The sequence below is a fragment of the Macadamia integrifolia genome, chromosome 1 (genome assembly GCF_013358625.1).
Source record: "Macadamia integrifolia cultivar HAES 741 chromosome 1, SCU_Mint_v3, whole genome shotgun sequence".
Taxonomy (NCBI): Eukaryota; Viridiplantae; Streptophyta; class Magnoliopsida; order Proteales; family Proteaceae; genus Macadamia; species Macadamia integrifolia.
This window is the reverse complement of record NC_056557.1, coordinates 4,297,895-4,313,513: the sequence shown is the minus strand read 5'-3', so window position 1 is coordinate 4,313,513 and position 15,619 is coordinate 4,297,895. Positions and strand designations below refer to the sequence as shown.

The 15,619-nt window shown below is 40.6% G+C and overlaps 1 protein-coding gene across 1 annotated transcript in view; it reads right to left on the bottom strand.

The window, feature by feature from the left end:
* Positions 1–15,619, bottom strand: part of LOC122083478 (isoprenylcysteine alpha-carbonyl methylesterase ICME-like) — a 37,311-nt gene that overhangs the window by 17,967 nt on the left and 3,725 nt on the right. The window contains exons 2-4 of the mRNA XM_042651312.1: positions 9,377–9,453; positions 9,125–9,194; positions 8,943–9,023 (exon numbers count right to left, since the gene is read on the bottom strand). Of these exons, the coding sequence (XP_042507246.1) occupies positions 8,943–9,023; positions 9,125–9,194; positions 9,377–9,453 (228 nt within the window). The remainder of the gene's footprint in view (positions 1–8,942; positions 9,024–9,124; positions 9,195–9,376; positions 9,454–15,619) is intronic.

The window sequence follows — 15,619 nt, the reverse complement described above, 5'->3', positions numbered from 1 at the left end:
CTTGACAACTAGCATCCCAGTGGTGTCCTTCTCTTAATAGGGGGGCCTAGATCTGTCTAGTCCTCTGGTCTTGCCAAAGACACTTCCGTCTCCTCCATTATCTCCAATGGCGCATGGTCTCCTCCCAACCTCCCACCACCTTGTCTTCTATCTGGTCCTCCCCCCCCACCTCTTCGAGGGAGGATGAAGTCATCTAGACTACTTCTTCTAGGAATTTCTCCTCCTGGACTTGGCACCTTGTGGGAACACATGGCACCACTTGTCCTTGGCACAAAATTATCTTGTTCAGATTCCACATCCCCGCCATAGCTTCACTGTCTAGAGAGCCCTCTCCAATTGTCTGCCACTCAAATCATTCCTCATTCATCGCCACATACTTGTTTCACCTGCTTGCTGTCTCTGTTGGGATGGCTCTGAAGATACCAACCATCTTTTTTTGTTACCACCCATTTCTTCCTCCATCTTGAGAAGAGTCCTAACCTGTTGCTGGACTGCCAGGAGGTCTTCCCCTTCCCCTCTCAAGAGAATGGATTTGGATTGACATGATCATTGTTATAAAGTTCATTTGTGACACTGTTAGGAAACTTGTTTTCGGAGCGGCTATAAACCATATTTGGATGGAGTGCAACCTCCGTAGATGGACCTCCAACTCTCAGTCTTTTGACAAGATTTGGAATGCCATCTACTTTGAGGTCTCCTCCAAGCTCTCCTCATCCCTGCCCTCCATGTTCTCCAAGGAACAATCTCATTGTATCTTCCTGGGGATTACCTCCTTTTATTTTGATTCCCCTCCCCTGGCCCTCCTTGTTTGTAGCATCTTTTGATGGTTTTGTTTTTTCTTTCCCTCGGGGTTATATATTCCCCCTCCCCGGTTTTCTCTCCTTGGTAATGAATTTCTTCTTCTTCAAAAAAAAAAAAAAAAAAAAAAAAAAAAAAAGGAGAAGAAGAAAATAAGTGCGTGATTTTTAGTGTTGCTGCTGTTATTGTTTATTTTATTTGGCTAGTGCAACAAACTGTGTTTTCACAATGTATTTCATGTGCCAAACCATGTTATTTCCCTTGTTTCACATTGGTTAAACAATATGAAATTGTTTCCCAAACAGTACATTGTGATCTGGATATTGTAGATTCACCAACTCCATTCACTATTTCTGATCTGGTTGCTTTGTTTCCAATTCAGGATTACCCAAAATTTATTTTTCATGGGCAGTATGAGCCTTCTAAACTGCTGGGTAATTAGGTTGGCTATACTGCCTATAACAAGTCTCTTGTGTGGGGAGGATGTATCAACTGTGATGTGACAAGGTGTTGGCATAAACCACAAGCTAGAGCCCACTGCAAGGACTGCAAGGAGCCTTAGACCAGGGGTTTGTTGAGCTTGATGTATGGACAAATGTTGCCCTTTTTTGTGACTGGTTTGTGGATGATCGTGTGGATCCTTTGCCGTGGGAACTATTTGATATTTTACTCAATGTTTCTAAGTTTTTACAATGTTTTCTTGATGTAAATATTATTAGGATGCAATGCCTTATGATACAATTAGCTTCTTATATGGAAATTAAGGCTGTGGATTTAGGGTTTCCGGGTCCTTCAACTTTGGATCATAGTTGTCAAGGCGCTGCCTTGGCGTCCAGGTGGTTTAGTTGGGGTTTAGGCGACTGTCGCCTTAGTGTAAGGCACTGGCAAGTTTGGCACTCATTTATGCCAAATGATCTTTTAAGTAAATGGAATAACTCACGTAACCTTCCCTGTGTTCGTACAGGGAACTTTGAAATGACAGAATTTGTTGTCGCTCCTTCTTGAAGGTTCTGCTATTAACCAAGTAATGAATTCAGAGATTCTGTCAAGCCATTTGGAGACGAATATCATCGAAGGAGAAAAAATGCTTTGGTTCATGATTTTGGAAAAAGGCCACCATTATAAGCAGGTCATGTTGTATAAGCTGCTGTGGCAGTGGATTCCATTTCATCTTCATTAAGCTCAACTGTAGGTTCCGTGGTGTTTTCAGTAACCATGAAGTGCTCCTGAATGATATCAGAATGTTCATCAGAATTTTCTAAATCTGAAGAATCACTAGAGGAAAAGGGTATTGCCTGACACAAGGGATTTGAAGATGGAGGTTTTGTCAGAGCTCTTAAGTGAGAGGTGATTGGGTTTGGGTTTGGGTTTTCTATAGGGCCACAGGTAGGTGAGGCTGGGTTACTGGTGAGACATATGCGATAAATTGGGGAGGTCCTGTATTTAGGTAAGGGGAAAGAAATAATAGGTTGAGTTTGGGTAGTGTTCGTATATGTAGGTTGAGGTGGACTTTGGGCATATGTTGGTTTATTTGTTCGGTGTTTAGGCTGGTGGTAGAGTTGACGTTGTTGATTCTGGACTGCTTTCAACATGTCAATAGGAAAAGGGTTACTTGGTTTTTTGGTAGGGAGAGGATTTAGATTTAGCCTGCCAACATTCATATGAGAATCATAAAAATTATCATATGGTCTTGATGGGGGAACAAAATATGGGATAGATGGTTAGGGTGAAGGTTGAAAAGTTTGGGTATGGGCTGATGCTTCGAGTGTTCGGAGCTGAGCTTCTAAAAATCATTTTTCTTTTTCTTCCAAGAGGAGTGAGGCAAATTGAAATCTGGCTCGGAGGCCACAATGTGCAAAAGTTGTTGGTGGACTTCTTCTTTCTTTGTTTGCAACTCATTGATCAACCAAGAATTTGTCTGGAAGTCTGCTACATCTATTGTTGGGTATGGGCAATTTGTTGCAGATATTCAGTTTGAACTAGAGCAATTTCTGCTTGCCAGTTTAAGGCTGCTTATGTTGAAGAAAGAGGAGCTAAGTGTCCATCTGGTTGAACACCTGGACTTGATCTTCCACTGATGCTGCCATTGATCTGTATCTATGAATTGCAAGACGGGAAGGAAACTCTTTTTGGACTGAAGAAGAAGATGAGGCATGTGGAGTCTATTGAGGAGGTCGCTGTATAATAGGGCATGGGACTGGGGCTGAATAAGAGAGGGATGGTGAAGGACAACCATATTCCACCAAAATTTGGTATTTTCCATGATCCTGTCCAAGAGGTCCTACTGTGGGATCACCATTGTCAAAACGTTCTTGAAGATGTTGTTGGGAGGACTTAGACTTGCACCTTTGCTCCATAGTTCTTTGTCGTTAGAGGAGGATAAGAGGGACAATCACAGATGTCAAACCACTAATGTCACGTAGAGCTTTGGAACTCATAAATTGGGTCTCCAGATGCCATGGAAGTTCCCCCAGAAAAGCTACAAGATTCTTCCTCTGAATCTGAGTCCGAGGGATCAGACCCCCTCAACCATGTTCACCAAATAATCCGATTTCACCTTGAACCACCTCTTGTCCATACCCTTCCAATTCATCCCCTTCATCCAACCTGCCTACGGTTTGCCCCAGTTTACCCTGTCCCCTCTCCATATGCCAGACTAATCAAGGCTATTGTTTATTTTTTTTTGTACAGGCTCAGTGACAACTATTGTCAATCCTGATATTCCCCCGTCATGATTTTGGGAACCCTATAACTAGGAATTCAGAGCAGCCAATGGTAAGATTTTTTCCATCAATAAAATATCCAGAGCCCTCATCAAGATAAAAATCGTCCCTACATTGGTTGTAAATTATATGACAATTCCTCCCCGAGCAGATTTATCATACAGCACCACCAATTTCTCAAGAAGGATGTTCACCAATTTCTCAAGAAGGATGCTCCTTCATGGACACCTCAGCACACCTAGGCAGTACAGCTGCTCAAGAAAGTTGCACAGTAGCTTCCTCCATTGCAAATACCTTCTACAGGAACTAGAATCCTCCAGACAGATGCTAGTGATCTTTATTGGGCAGCANAAAAAAAAAAAAAAAAAAAAGGAAAGAAAGAAAGAAAATAAGTGCGTGATTTTTATTGTTGCGGCTGTTATTGTTTATTTTATTTGGCTAGTGCAACCAACTGTGTTTTCACAATGTTTTTCATGTGCCAAACCATGTTATTTCCCTTGTTTCACATTGGATTAGGCTGTGGATTTAGGGTTTCCAGGTCCTTTAACTTTGGATCATAGTTGTCAAGGCATTGCCTTGGCGTCCAGGTGGTTTAGTTGGGGTTTAGGCGACTATCGCCTTAGCGTAAGGCACTGGAAAGTTTGGCACTCATTTATGCCAAATGATCTTTTAAGTAAATGGAATAACTCACGTAACCTTCCCTGGGTTCGTACAGGGAACTTTGAAATGACAGAATTTGTTGTCGCTCCTTCTTGAAGGTTCTGCTATTAACCAAGTAATGAACTCAGAGATTCTGTGAAGCCATTTGGAGACAAATATCATCGAAGGAGAAAAAATGCTTTGGTTCATGATTTTGGAAAAGGGCCACCATTATAAGCAGGTCATGTTGTATAAGCTGCTGTGGCAGTGGATTCCATTTCATCTTCATTAAGCTCAACTGTAGGTTCCATGGTGCTTTCAGTAACCATGAAGTGCTCCTGAATGATATCAGAATGTTCATCAGATTTTTCTAAATCTGAAGAATCACTAGAGGAAAAGGGTATTGCCTGACACAAGGGATTTGAAGATGGAGGTTTTGTCACAGCTCTTAAGTGAGAGGTGATTGGGTTTGGGTTTTCTATAGGGCCACAGGTAGGAGAGACGTATGCGATAAATTGGGGAGGTCATGTATTAGGTAAGGGGAAAGAAATAATAGGTTGAGTTTGGGTAGTGTTCGTATATGTAGGTTGAGGTGGACTTTGGGCATATGTTGGTTTAGTTGTTCGGTGTTTAGGCTGGTGGTAGACTTGACGTTGTTGATTCTGGACTGCTTTCAACATGTCAATAGGAAAAGGGTTACTTGGTTTTTTGGTAGGGAGAGGATTTAGATTTAGCCTGCCAACATTCATATGAGAATCATAAAAATTATCATATGGTCTTGATGGGGGAACAAAATAAGGGATAGATGGTTAGGGTGAAGGTTGAAAAGTTTGGGTATGGGCTGATGCTTCGAGTGTTCGGAGCTGAGCTTCTAAAAATCATTTTTCTTTTTCTTCCAAGAGGAGTAAGGCAAATTGAAATCTGGCTCAGAGGCCACAATGAGCAAAAGTTGTTGGTGGACTTCTTCTATCTTTGTTCGCAACTCATTGATCAACCAAGAATTTGTCTGAAGAGTCTGCTACATCTATTGTTGGGTATGGGCAATTTGTTGCAGATATTCAGTTTGAACTAGAGCATTTTCCGCTTTCCAGTTTAAGGCTGCTTATCTTGAAGAAAGAGGAGCTAAGTGTTCATCTGGTTGAACACCTGGACTTGATCTTCCACCGATGCTGCCGTTGATCTGTATCTATGAATTGCAAGACGGGAAGGAAACTCTTTTTGGGCTGAAGAAGAAGATGAGGCATGTGGAGTCTATTGAGGAGGTCACTGTATCATATGGCATGGGATTGGGGCTGAATAAGAGAGGGATGGTGAAGGACAACCATATTCCACCAAAATTTGGTATTTGCCATGATCCTGTCCAAGAGGTCCTACTGTGGGATCACCATTGTCAAAACGTTCTTGAAGATGTTGTTGGGAGGACTTAGACTTGCACCTTTGCTCCATAGTTCTTTGTCGTTAGAGGAGGATAAGAGGGACAATCACAGATGTCAAACCACTTATGTCACGTAGAGCTTTGGAACTCATAAATTGGGTCTCCAGATGCCCTGGAAGTTCCCCCAGAAAAGCTACAAGATTCCTCCTCTGAATCTGAGTCCGAGGGATCAGACCCCCTCAACCATGTTCACCAAATAATTCGATTTCACATTGAACCACCTCTTGTCCATACCCTTCCAATTCATCCCCTTCATCCAACCTGCCTACGGTTTGCCCCAGTTTACCCTGTCCCCTCTCCATATGCCAGACCAATCAAGGCTATTGTTTATTTTTTTTTATACAGGCTCAGCGACAACTATTGTCAATCCTGATATTCCACCGTCATGATTTTGGGAACCCTATAACTAGGAATTCAGAGCAGCCAATGGTAAGATTTTTTCCATCAATAAAATATCCAGAGCCCTCATCAAGATAAAAATCGTTCCTACATTGGTCGTAAATTATATGACAATTCCTCCCCGAGCAGATTTATCATACAACACTTCACCATTTTCTCAAGAAGGATGTTCACCAATTTCTCAAGAAGGATGCTCCTCCATGGACACCTCAGCACACCTAGGCAGTACAGCTGCTCAAGAAAGTTGCACAGTAGCTTCCTCCATTGCAAATACCTTCTACAGGAACTAGAATCCTCCAGACAGATGCTAGTGATCTTTATTGGGCAGCAGTTCTCCTCGAAGAAATCAATAACACCAAAAAGATCTGTGGTTATAAAAGTGGCAAATTCACTCAAGCAGAACAAAATTACCACAACACATCCAAAGAGATAATTGTAGTCAAAAGAGGAATTGAAAATTTTCAATTCCATCTGATCAGACACACTTTCCAAATAGAGATGGACATGTCCTCTTGTCCCAAAATGATACAATTCAAGCAGAAGGTTCTTCCTCATTCCCAGTTACTCCGATGGGCAGATTGGTTTGCTAAGTGGTCATTCACAGTTAAGCACAACAAAAGCGCTTCAAATATTCTGGTAGATTTTCTATCTAGACCAACCCATCCATTATACCTTTCATATTTACCCTTACCCTAGGAACCTCATCAAGCTCAAGCTCATCTAACCCAACCCATTTTCCTATCCATCTCCAACTCCCTGAAATATTCTCAATTGTGTTAACCAAAACTATCATTTCTTACAGCCATAATGCTTTCCAAAAACTTCTTCCCATCCTTGTTTATAGGTATGGACTTCAATATAATTGAGTTAAATGCCATCTTGATTACCCCTAGCTTACCTTCTTCACCATAGATAAATTATCTTTAAAAAGAGTTCCTAGTTTCTTTCGGCATCTCCTTTCTGTTTATAAGATAACCTTGAGTATCTTAGTCTCAATCCTCCACCACTACCTATACCAGTACCATTTTGGCCATGTTTATAAACATCGGGAGTATTTTGCAAAATGACTCTTATTGTTCCAATCTGATGACCAATTGTTAAATATCTTACAGTCTTATCCAGGTAATACTAGATACATCACCATTATCTTCTATAGACCCCCTTCTCACCATCTAGTCATGGACAAAAATATTTGCCTCTATAATCTTATATAATACCATCCTTGTTTCCAAATCCTTTTCACTTCTGACCAAGATCCCTGTGAATTCCGAAGTCTAGATTCAGAGAATTGGTGCCATTTTATGCACACCAGGTGCATTTATAATGATGTTGGCTACCACTCAGTGCTAGGCTGTAATAATACATTCCACCAGCATAGCATTGGACCTACCCACTATCTCCTGCAATCCTCTCATCACTCACATCCAACAGCACTACATTGAGTTTCTGGAAAATCAATCAGATGAAAAAAAATGGCAGGTTTTCCCGTGCATCCACAGTTGACACAACTGATTACTCTTCAGAATCATAAAATATCTGTTTACTTTATCAAAATTTAGTGTGGATTTGTATTAGTGTGAAATCTGGAACTCTCCGGAAGTGTGGATTTGTAATGCTTTGAAGTCCGCGTGTTCAATGTGGAAGTCTATAAAAGGGCAGTCTCCCTTCAGTTGTAATCCAAGACTTGTGCAATCTAAGACTTAAGTTTCCATTTTTTAAAATAAAATAAAAATAATTCAAATATAAAATTCTAAAAGCTAAAAATTCAACCCCCCAATTCAAGAACAAAAAATAAATATTCAGTTCTAAGGGTGATTTTCAACTTTCAAATGCTAGGGTTTTCTCAAATCTAAAAATTTCATAAATCTTATTCTAATAGAACATCACTACAAACCAAAAGAGCGACTAAATAATCTTTTGTTTTGATGTCTAAAAGTTATTTCTATTCAGGACGAAATTAAATAGCTTTTATCCAAATAAGGTTTGACCGGAACATAACTCCTTCAATATAAACCAGATTTAAGAACTCTTGAATTTGTTGGAAAGTTGGTTTTGTGCTCTACCTAACATAAAAGGTTTCAAGTAAAAATAAAATCGTTTGAACAGTCAAACTTATTACAGAACACGAACATTTCTCTAAATCAAGAGCAATTTAATTACTTATAGATAAGATCCTATTTTCCAAGAATAGTATAAAGCAAATGTGAGACTAGGTATAGTAAGAAAACAATCATTTTCAAGAAAAATATAAACCAAATGTATGTTTTGATAGCTTCAAACTTTCAATAGCTTGCTTGTTCAGTTTGTTGTCTTCTAGCTCTATGTTGATTTTTTATGACTTGATGTGGCTTGATGTTGATTTTTTATGACTTGATGTGGCTTAATGTTGATTTTTGATGATTTGATGTGGTTAATGTTGATTTTTTATGGCAAAAAATTTATATTGTAGCATACTAAATAATGTTAGGAAAGAGGAGAAACAAAAGATAGCATTCGGACTCCTTGATCACCTTGGCGGGCTCCTTGTCACCTTAAGCGCTTAAGGACCACTCAACTGCCTTGGGTCGCCTTTACTCCTTGACAACTATGCTTTGGATGTACTTCCATATACTTTTCTATAATGTTATTTCTTTTTAAATTAACGATGCCAGATCATGCAACAGTTCATTTTAACAACAAAGACATGTAATTATAACCTACATCTCAGACACATGTGGCCATGGGTGTTATTGATGCACTTTACACAGAATTTGTGCCATAATTCTACATTATCTCTTCAAATAACATACAAAACTGAATAGATACATCTGTTTGTTGGGTGCCTCAAAAGTTCTATACGTCCTACACCTTTCTGAATTCATGTCTACATAACCATCTTCCATTCCATCTCAAGAACAAATAGGAGGCAGCAGACATACTGCAAGTAAATCAATGGTTTAATCCCTCACCCAATAATCCAGGCTCCACCAGTCACAAATGCCACAACTGGCTTCGGCCCACTACTATTTACAGGTAAGTATAGATCAAGCCTGCAAAATCGCAATTCGATAAGCAATTAGAATAAAAGAACATAAAGTTCTCAACGAAGATGTATAAATATAAAAAGTATCACCTAAACCTTAAATCGTACCTATTTCTCGGTTGATCCCCATAAACTATACTACGACGGACCTGACTTGAGAAAAAATAGTAATATCCAACTGAAAAAGAATAGACGGTTCAGTAATGGTCTGAGAACCAGGCATAAGTACCTGAATCCTATAATATGACATCTAGGGCATATACTGTTATCTAATAAAAAAAATCATACACAATCAAACCATGAATATTGGAAGAGCTTAGGTAATCAACCATGTATTCTAGTCCTCACAAAAGCACACACCTTTAACAAAACCTGGGAATAGTAGCATAGCATAAAATCCAAGGGCAAGAAATCTTGTGATCCACCTGTAGCCTACCCTGAATGAAAATAATTGATCAGAAAGCTTATCAAATAAACTAACAAATTAAATAATTCAAGCAAAAAGATCCCACAACACCAGAGTATGAATTCCATCCCACACACCCTCTCACATAATGAGAAATTGGGCCCACACTACCACTCTCCCATCAAATGTGGGCCCCCTACTGGATGAATCCATCTTGCCACCCCCCTCATTGATGGGGTTTCCCACTCTAGCATCGTGGAAAACCTCTGCCCATATATACACAAGTGCAAGAAATAGAACAGAATCTTCCAAACATTCTCTTAATTCTTCTTCCAGTACATCTCTGCATATCAAACCTTGTCAATTTTGAAGAAATTCAACCACCCCAGAGTCGTTCACCCCTAACCACTGCCATAGATGCTGTAGGTATACAAATGAATCTTACCAATTACAGATTCTGTATTCACATAGATATTAATCATAGTAAAAGCTACCCTAGTACACCCCCTCGCCCCCCCCCCCCAAAAAAAAAAAAAGCCATCCTTGTACCTGGTTTGTGCCTTAGGAATGAGGGATGTAGGTGGCAATTGATCTAGCTGTCATTAAAATATTCACTAGGGTAGCATTTCCATATCTAAAAATAATGAGGATGATAAGCCATTGCAACTCCAAGGCCCAAAAGAAGAGATTATAACTCATACAAACATGCCAGTGCTAGAAGATATAGCAGACGATTTGCTTTGAGCTTCAGAAAATGGTCTTAATGCCTCTTTCCCTCTTGGAAAATAAGAAAGCAACCATGAAGTGGAACAAGCAAGCACCAAAATTTGTAACTAAGCAAACTAGAATCAGCATGCTAATGATGCTAAAGTACAGTTAAACCCGGTGCCAAATTTTTTGGCCCCATATTATTGGATGAAGTTAAGTGAACTGAACTAAAATAAAAAGGGCACTGAAACTTCCTCCCCTGGCTATTTGGTTGGGCAGGAAATGAAGAAGGAAAGTGCTCCCGCAGAAAAATGAGGAGTTTACCCGAGGAATTTAGTCAGATCATGAAATCAGAAGGAATTTAGTCGGATTATGCAACAGATCAAAACAGGAAAATTGAGGTGGGAGGGGAGAAGGGGTTAAAAAAAAAAAAAAAAACAAATAAATACCTATCTCAACAACTGAATAGCCCAAAGTTTTATGTTCACACAGAAACCTTAACAGGCTTCTCTAACTTCAATTTACTTTCCCCCATTTATCAGGCAACCAAAAGTAGCATATGTGAATTGCACTTGCTGGTCAGTATGAACAAAAATGCAACATCCAATAGTTTTTTTTAAATTAGGAGGGTCACTAGCATTAGACCATTAGTGGTGTACCCATAGTTTTTAAGGCGCTGCTAAGGTAGTGGTGTACCGTGTACCTTGGTTCCAATCAAAGTCAAGTTCCCAAATTTTTCTGTCTATCAGACAAGTAAAGAAAGCAGCCTCCAGCTCCCTCTTCCTAGGTCAACAACCTCAATAATGATTTTAACCAGTAAATTTCCAAGTCCATTTAGAATTTTTCTTGAGAATACTTCTATAATTGAAAACATAGGTTTTGTTTTCTTCTTTCTCCATATTAAAGGTAAAAAGGGCATTTGAAAACTAAAACTCCTGAATATCCCAAAGCTCAATTAAGCCCGTGACTTACAAACCCAATCAATAACTCAAAGGATATTTGAAAATTAAAAGTCCTCAATAGAGATGGGGTTGGCACAGATCCTTTGCATGAATTAATTACTTGGGCTGCAGTCTGTTCTATGCCAAGCCCCCACATGAAGAAATCCCATCCTCAAGGTTATTTAGTCCAAGAGCTTGCTTTTCCAGTGAATGAAAACAAATAAATCAGCAATGTTGAACACCTCTGAGGAGGCCAGGAAGATCAACAACATATGCATTGCACTAGTCTTCTTACAGACAAGATAAGTCTTCATCGCCACTGCATCACAATAAAAAATCTCTTTTCAACAGATGAACCATCATACAGTTTCCATCACCAAAACTTTCATCTGTCAACGCTCATCAGCATGAAGTGCTTTGCATCAGACTCCTCCAAAACCCCTTGCACGTATTATTTTGTGGCAATGCTCATGCTTGTAATTTCAGTAAAGGCACCTAGTCCAACACATACTTTGCTACCTATCCATATACAATTTCGAGGGAAACATTGATATGGTATTTACCATATTGTTCAAGATAAAATTAACATTTGCAAAAGAAATCCTACTCTGTAAGCATCATGGTTCTATGAATCTGAATAGGATCACCGATTCAAGGTGGAGAAAATTCACAATTCTGACCGAGTCTTGCTTTGGATATTGGATCAGATCAGATTCGGCCACTCCGGGCTGATTCACACCATTTCATGCTAAAGAAGTGGAAATTTCTCACAATTTAATAAAGAAACTGAGAAATTTCCAGAAAGAACCTGAGGGAGAGGGAGAGGGAGAGGGAGAGGATGCCAGATCCAGGAGGAGGGAGACCAGATATGGAGGGGGAGGAGGAGCTGGAGAGGGAGAGTTGCAGAGAGGAAGTGAGAGTGAAGCACAGGGAGTGTTGCTATCGGTTGGTGGAACTACCCAAAATTTGATCCATTTGGGGAGGCAATGTTGCAAAAGTGTCATTCTCTTGTTGGATTTCTGCAAACAGAATGTCAGGGTTGCCTGAAAATGGGGGACTGACGAGAATCCTGTTACACCCGTGTCCTAATCCGATCAAATCTGAACTTTGTTAATAGGTGATGCACCGAAGATGGTCAGCACCGATGACCTATGGATAGCCACAGTCTACTGTATGGAGGAACGGGATGATCCCACATGCTGACAGTGCCAAGAGAACTGGAGAGGATTTAGACCTCCCAAACCCTGGTGGAAAGTGATCTAACACCTTCCACTTGACCCCTTGCATTGTAGGAATGACATGGAAAGACCTTGCACAAATCCCTAGTGAACCCCCCTAAGTGTTGGCAAAAGAAGGCCGAAAACCAACAAGTACAGAAATTGTTCAGACTACTGGCAGCACCACAACGGTTGGACAGTGACCTACCGATGGCCACCAGCCAATAGGTCTTGCTGTGTTGAACTGCCTTCTTTGCCCGTGGAACCCGCTATGCACATCGTGGCCAGCTCCAACTCGTGCTCCCACATTACATGGAACCTACCCTCTTGACTTACACACCTTGTGGGCCCAAGTGGTGGGTCCACGTGGCCCGACCATCGGGTTTAGTCGAATTGGCCAGGGCCAAGTGCACAGGCAAACAGGCCCTAAGGCCTCTACCTATATAAAGTCGAAATGAGCCTTAAAACTCATTTCTCACATGCACAAAACATTGGAGAGAAGAAAGAAGGAGAAGAAGAAGAGGAAGGAAGGGGGGGAGAGCCTCCCGGTTGCCCCGTTATTGTTGATAACTTCCGAAGGTAAGGAAATACCTTCCTCAACCTCATATCTTCTCCATTTTGGGTTTTTCAGTAGGTAGTTCACTGAAGTTTTGCGAGATTGGAGGGGTACACCTCGACCATGGTGACTTCCAATGGCCGACATAGTGTGCATTGCACTTCCCCGTATGTTTCCTGAGCTCAAGATGAGCTACCCAGGCTACAAAGTCATTTTGACCCAAAGAGAAATTAGGGTTTTGACTGTGTATTCAGCATAACTCCCTAATGGCTTAGTGGAAATACGATCAACCGGGTTTGAATGAAGGTTGGGAAGACCCTCTATGGAACAGTTCCTGGTAATCGAACCCAATACGGCAAAGCCCCATGAAGTTGCTACACTTCTAGGTTGGCCACCAGTAGGAACCCATTGGTAGGACCATTACCAATCGGTGACCAGCTACCGGTGGCCTTACTGATCCCAAATCAGCCTCTGTTTCCTCACCGGTAGGACCCTCCGGCAGAAACAATCACCTACCGGTGGACATCTACTAATGGGTCTGCTGAACTGTCAAACTGACAGTTTTGAATGGTTTTGACGAACCTTCTAGGGGACCCTCTTAAACACTTTTTGACGCCTATTAACGCTCATTTACCCTTGCAACTAAGACAGAGACGATCACTTTCGGTGAGACCTAGCGGGGTATTGAATCGGGCATCCACATTAAGGAATTAACTCACCCAGTCGACAGACAAGGTGAGTTGTGGTCTGAACTTATTTTTTAAGTTTTTTAAATTATTAGAACTGTATGCATGCCATAGGAATCATATATGTTATTAATTTAATTATATGTATGTTATGTTTGAACTGCATAACATGTTTTACATTGATGAACTGTTGATATGGTTTGGTTATGTGAATGGGATTTGGTGTGGTCGAGGGGAATTTGGATACCATGATCATCGTGTGGATGATTGCATCATACATTGGGTGTGCATTAGTGTTAGATATGGGCCATATGACTATGGCTATTATTATGTGATGTGGCCAATGGTAATTCCAGTACCGTGTATATCATGACCATACTTGGAAATAGATAAGCAGTGCGGCTGATGGTAACTCCGATACCGTATACCCCATACTACACTATATGTATACTAGATAGGCTTGGACATGGATATGGTGTGGCCGATGGGAACTCCAACACCGTATTCCATACCACTTGTATCACTATGAAAGGCATGTAGATTATTGTGGTTAGGTCTACATCCCTATGCTACGATCCCTTACCAACAGGGGTGAGGTGTTGGATAACCCACTGTGGTATGTTTGATGAACCCTTCTGGAATGCCACTTCCGTGGTACGATGTGATTATTTCCGGAGGTAAAAACTAGTTCGGCGTGGCCGATGGTAATTCCAGTGGCATGACTTCCAGAAGGGGGTTATCAAGAATTTGTCTGGTGACCGGCAGTCGCATTCCTGGACCGGTAGGCTCCCAATCTGACTAAGGTTGATGTAGATAAATCACTTAATGGGCTTATTTTATTGCATATAAGCCTTGGGTTGGGTTATGTATGTGTTGGGCCTTTGATCCCATAGATTTTCTTTGTAATAGGAAACTTTAATGGGCCTAAAATATGGATAGAAAGTAGGAAAACGAGATTTAACAGGATTTAATTCATTAACTTAGAGTCTATTTTCTTTGTTATTTCAGTTTTTAGTTAGTTTAGGTTTCCCTACTAGTGAATGACTAGTTAGTTACCTACTCCATGTTGGTGTTCTAATCTAGCCCTATTTGGAGTCTAACTCCTAGTTAGGTTATGACTGTTAGTCTGCCTTCTTTATATAGAGGAGCTAATGTAATCTAATTTCTTAGATTAAAGTAAAGATGAATTAAGTTTTTGTAGTTGAAGCCCGAGGGCTGTGCGTGTGAGTTCTCTTCCCCCCCTTCTTTATGCGATTTCTCCCTCTTCCCTGCAACTTTGAGATCCATCTCAGGGAATTCTTCCCTACCCCTAAGGCCCTCCATCAATCTGGTATTAGAGCCGAAGGATCCCTTGCTCTATTGAAACACAACTCCATACACCTCCCACAATAGCCCTTCCACTTCCCACGCAACTCCCTTTCTCTCCATATTCCCTTTCCTATTCCCTAAACCCTACCTTTTTCCCTCCCTTCGATTCCCAAAAAAATAAAATAAAATAAAAAATTGATTGTCTTCTCTGGAAAAAATCGACCCCTCTGTCTCACCGCCCCCCTCTTTCTCCCACCTTCCTTTGATCGAGCCCCTTTTCTAGGATTCCAACAAGCAAACCTAACCGATGGATCTAGATCTTTCATTGGATATTCGTTAACATATGCAATTGATGCAAGTGAACCTCAATGAAATCCAACGAAATTACACGGACATCAAAACTCAAGCACATTCTACCTTCAGCTATGTGATCTCAGTCGTTGAACAACAGGTAGATGAACCAGAAGATGAATCACCAGTGGTAGAAGATGAGATGGCACCATTGGAAGTTGAAGATCAACTTGTGAAAAAATTTAAATCGGTTAATCTCCTCTGTGAACCGATTGATTTTGTTTTTCCGAGTCACTACTTCACTTATGAACTTCACGTTGTGGATTCATAGCATTCGATCATGGTTTTGATGGTGACATCATACAGGAAAAGATGAATATTGATCGATTTGTGTTAATTCTCCCGTTCTACAAACTCGTCCTTCTCAACATCGAGGGAATTGATGTAGATAAGTCACTTAAAGGGCTTATTTTATTGCAAATAAGCCTTG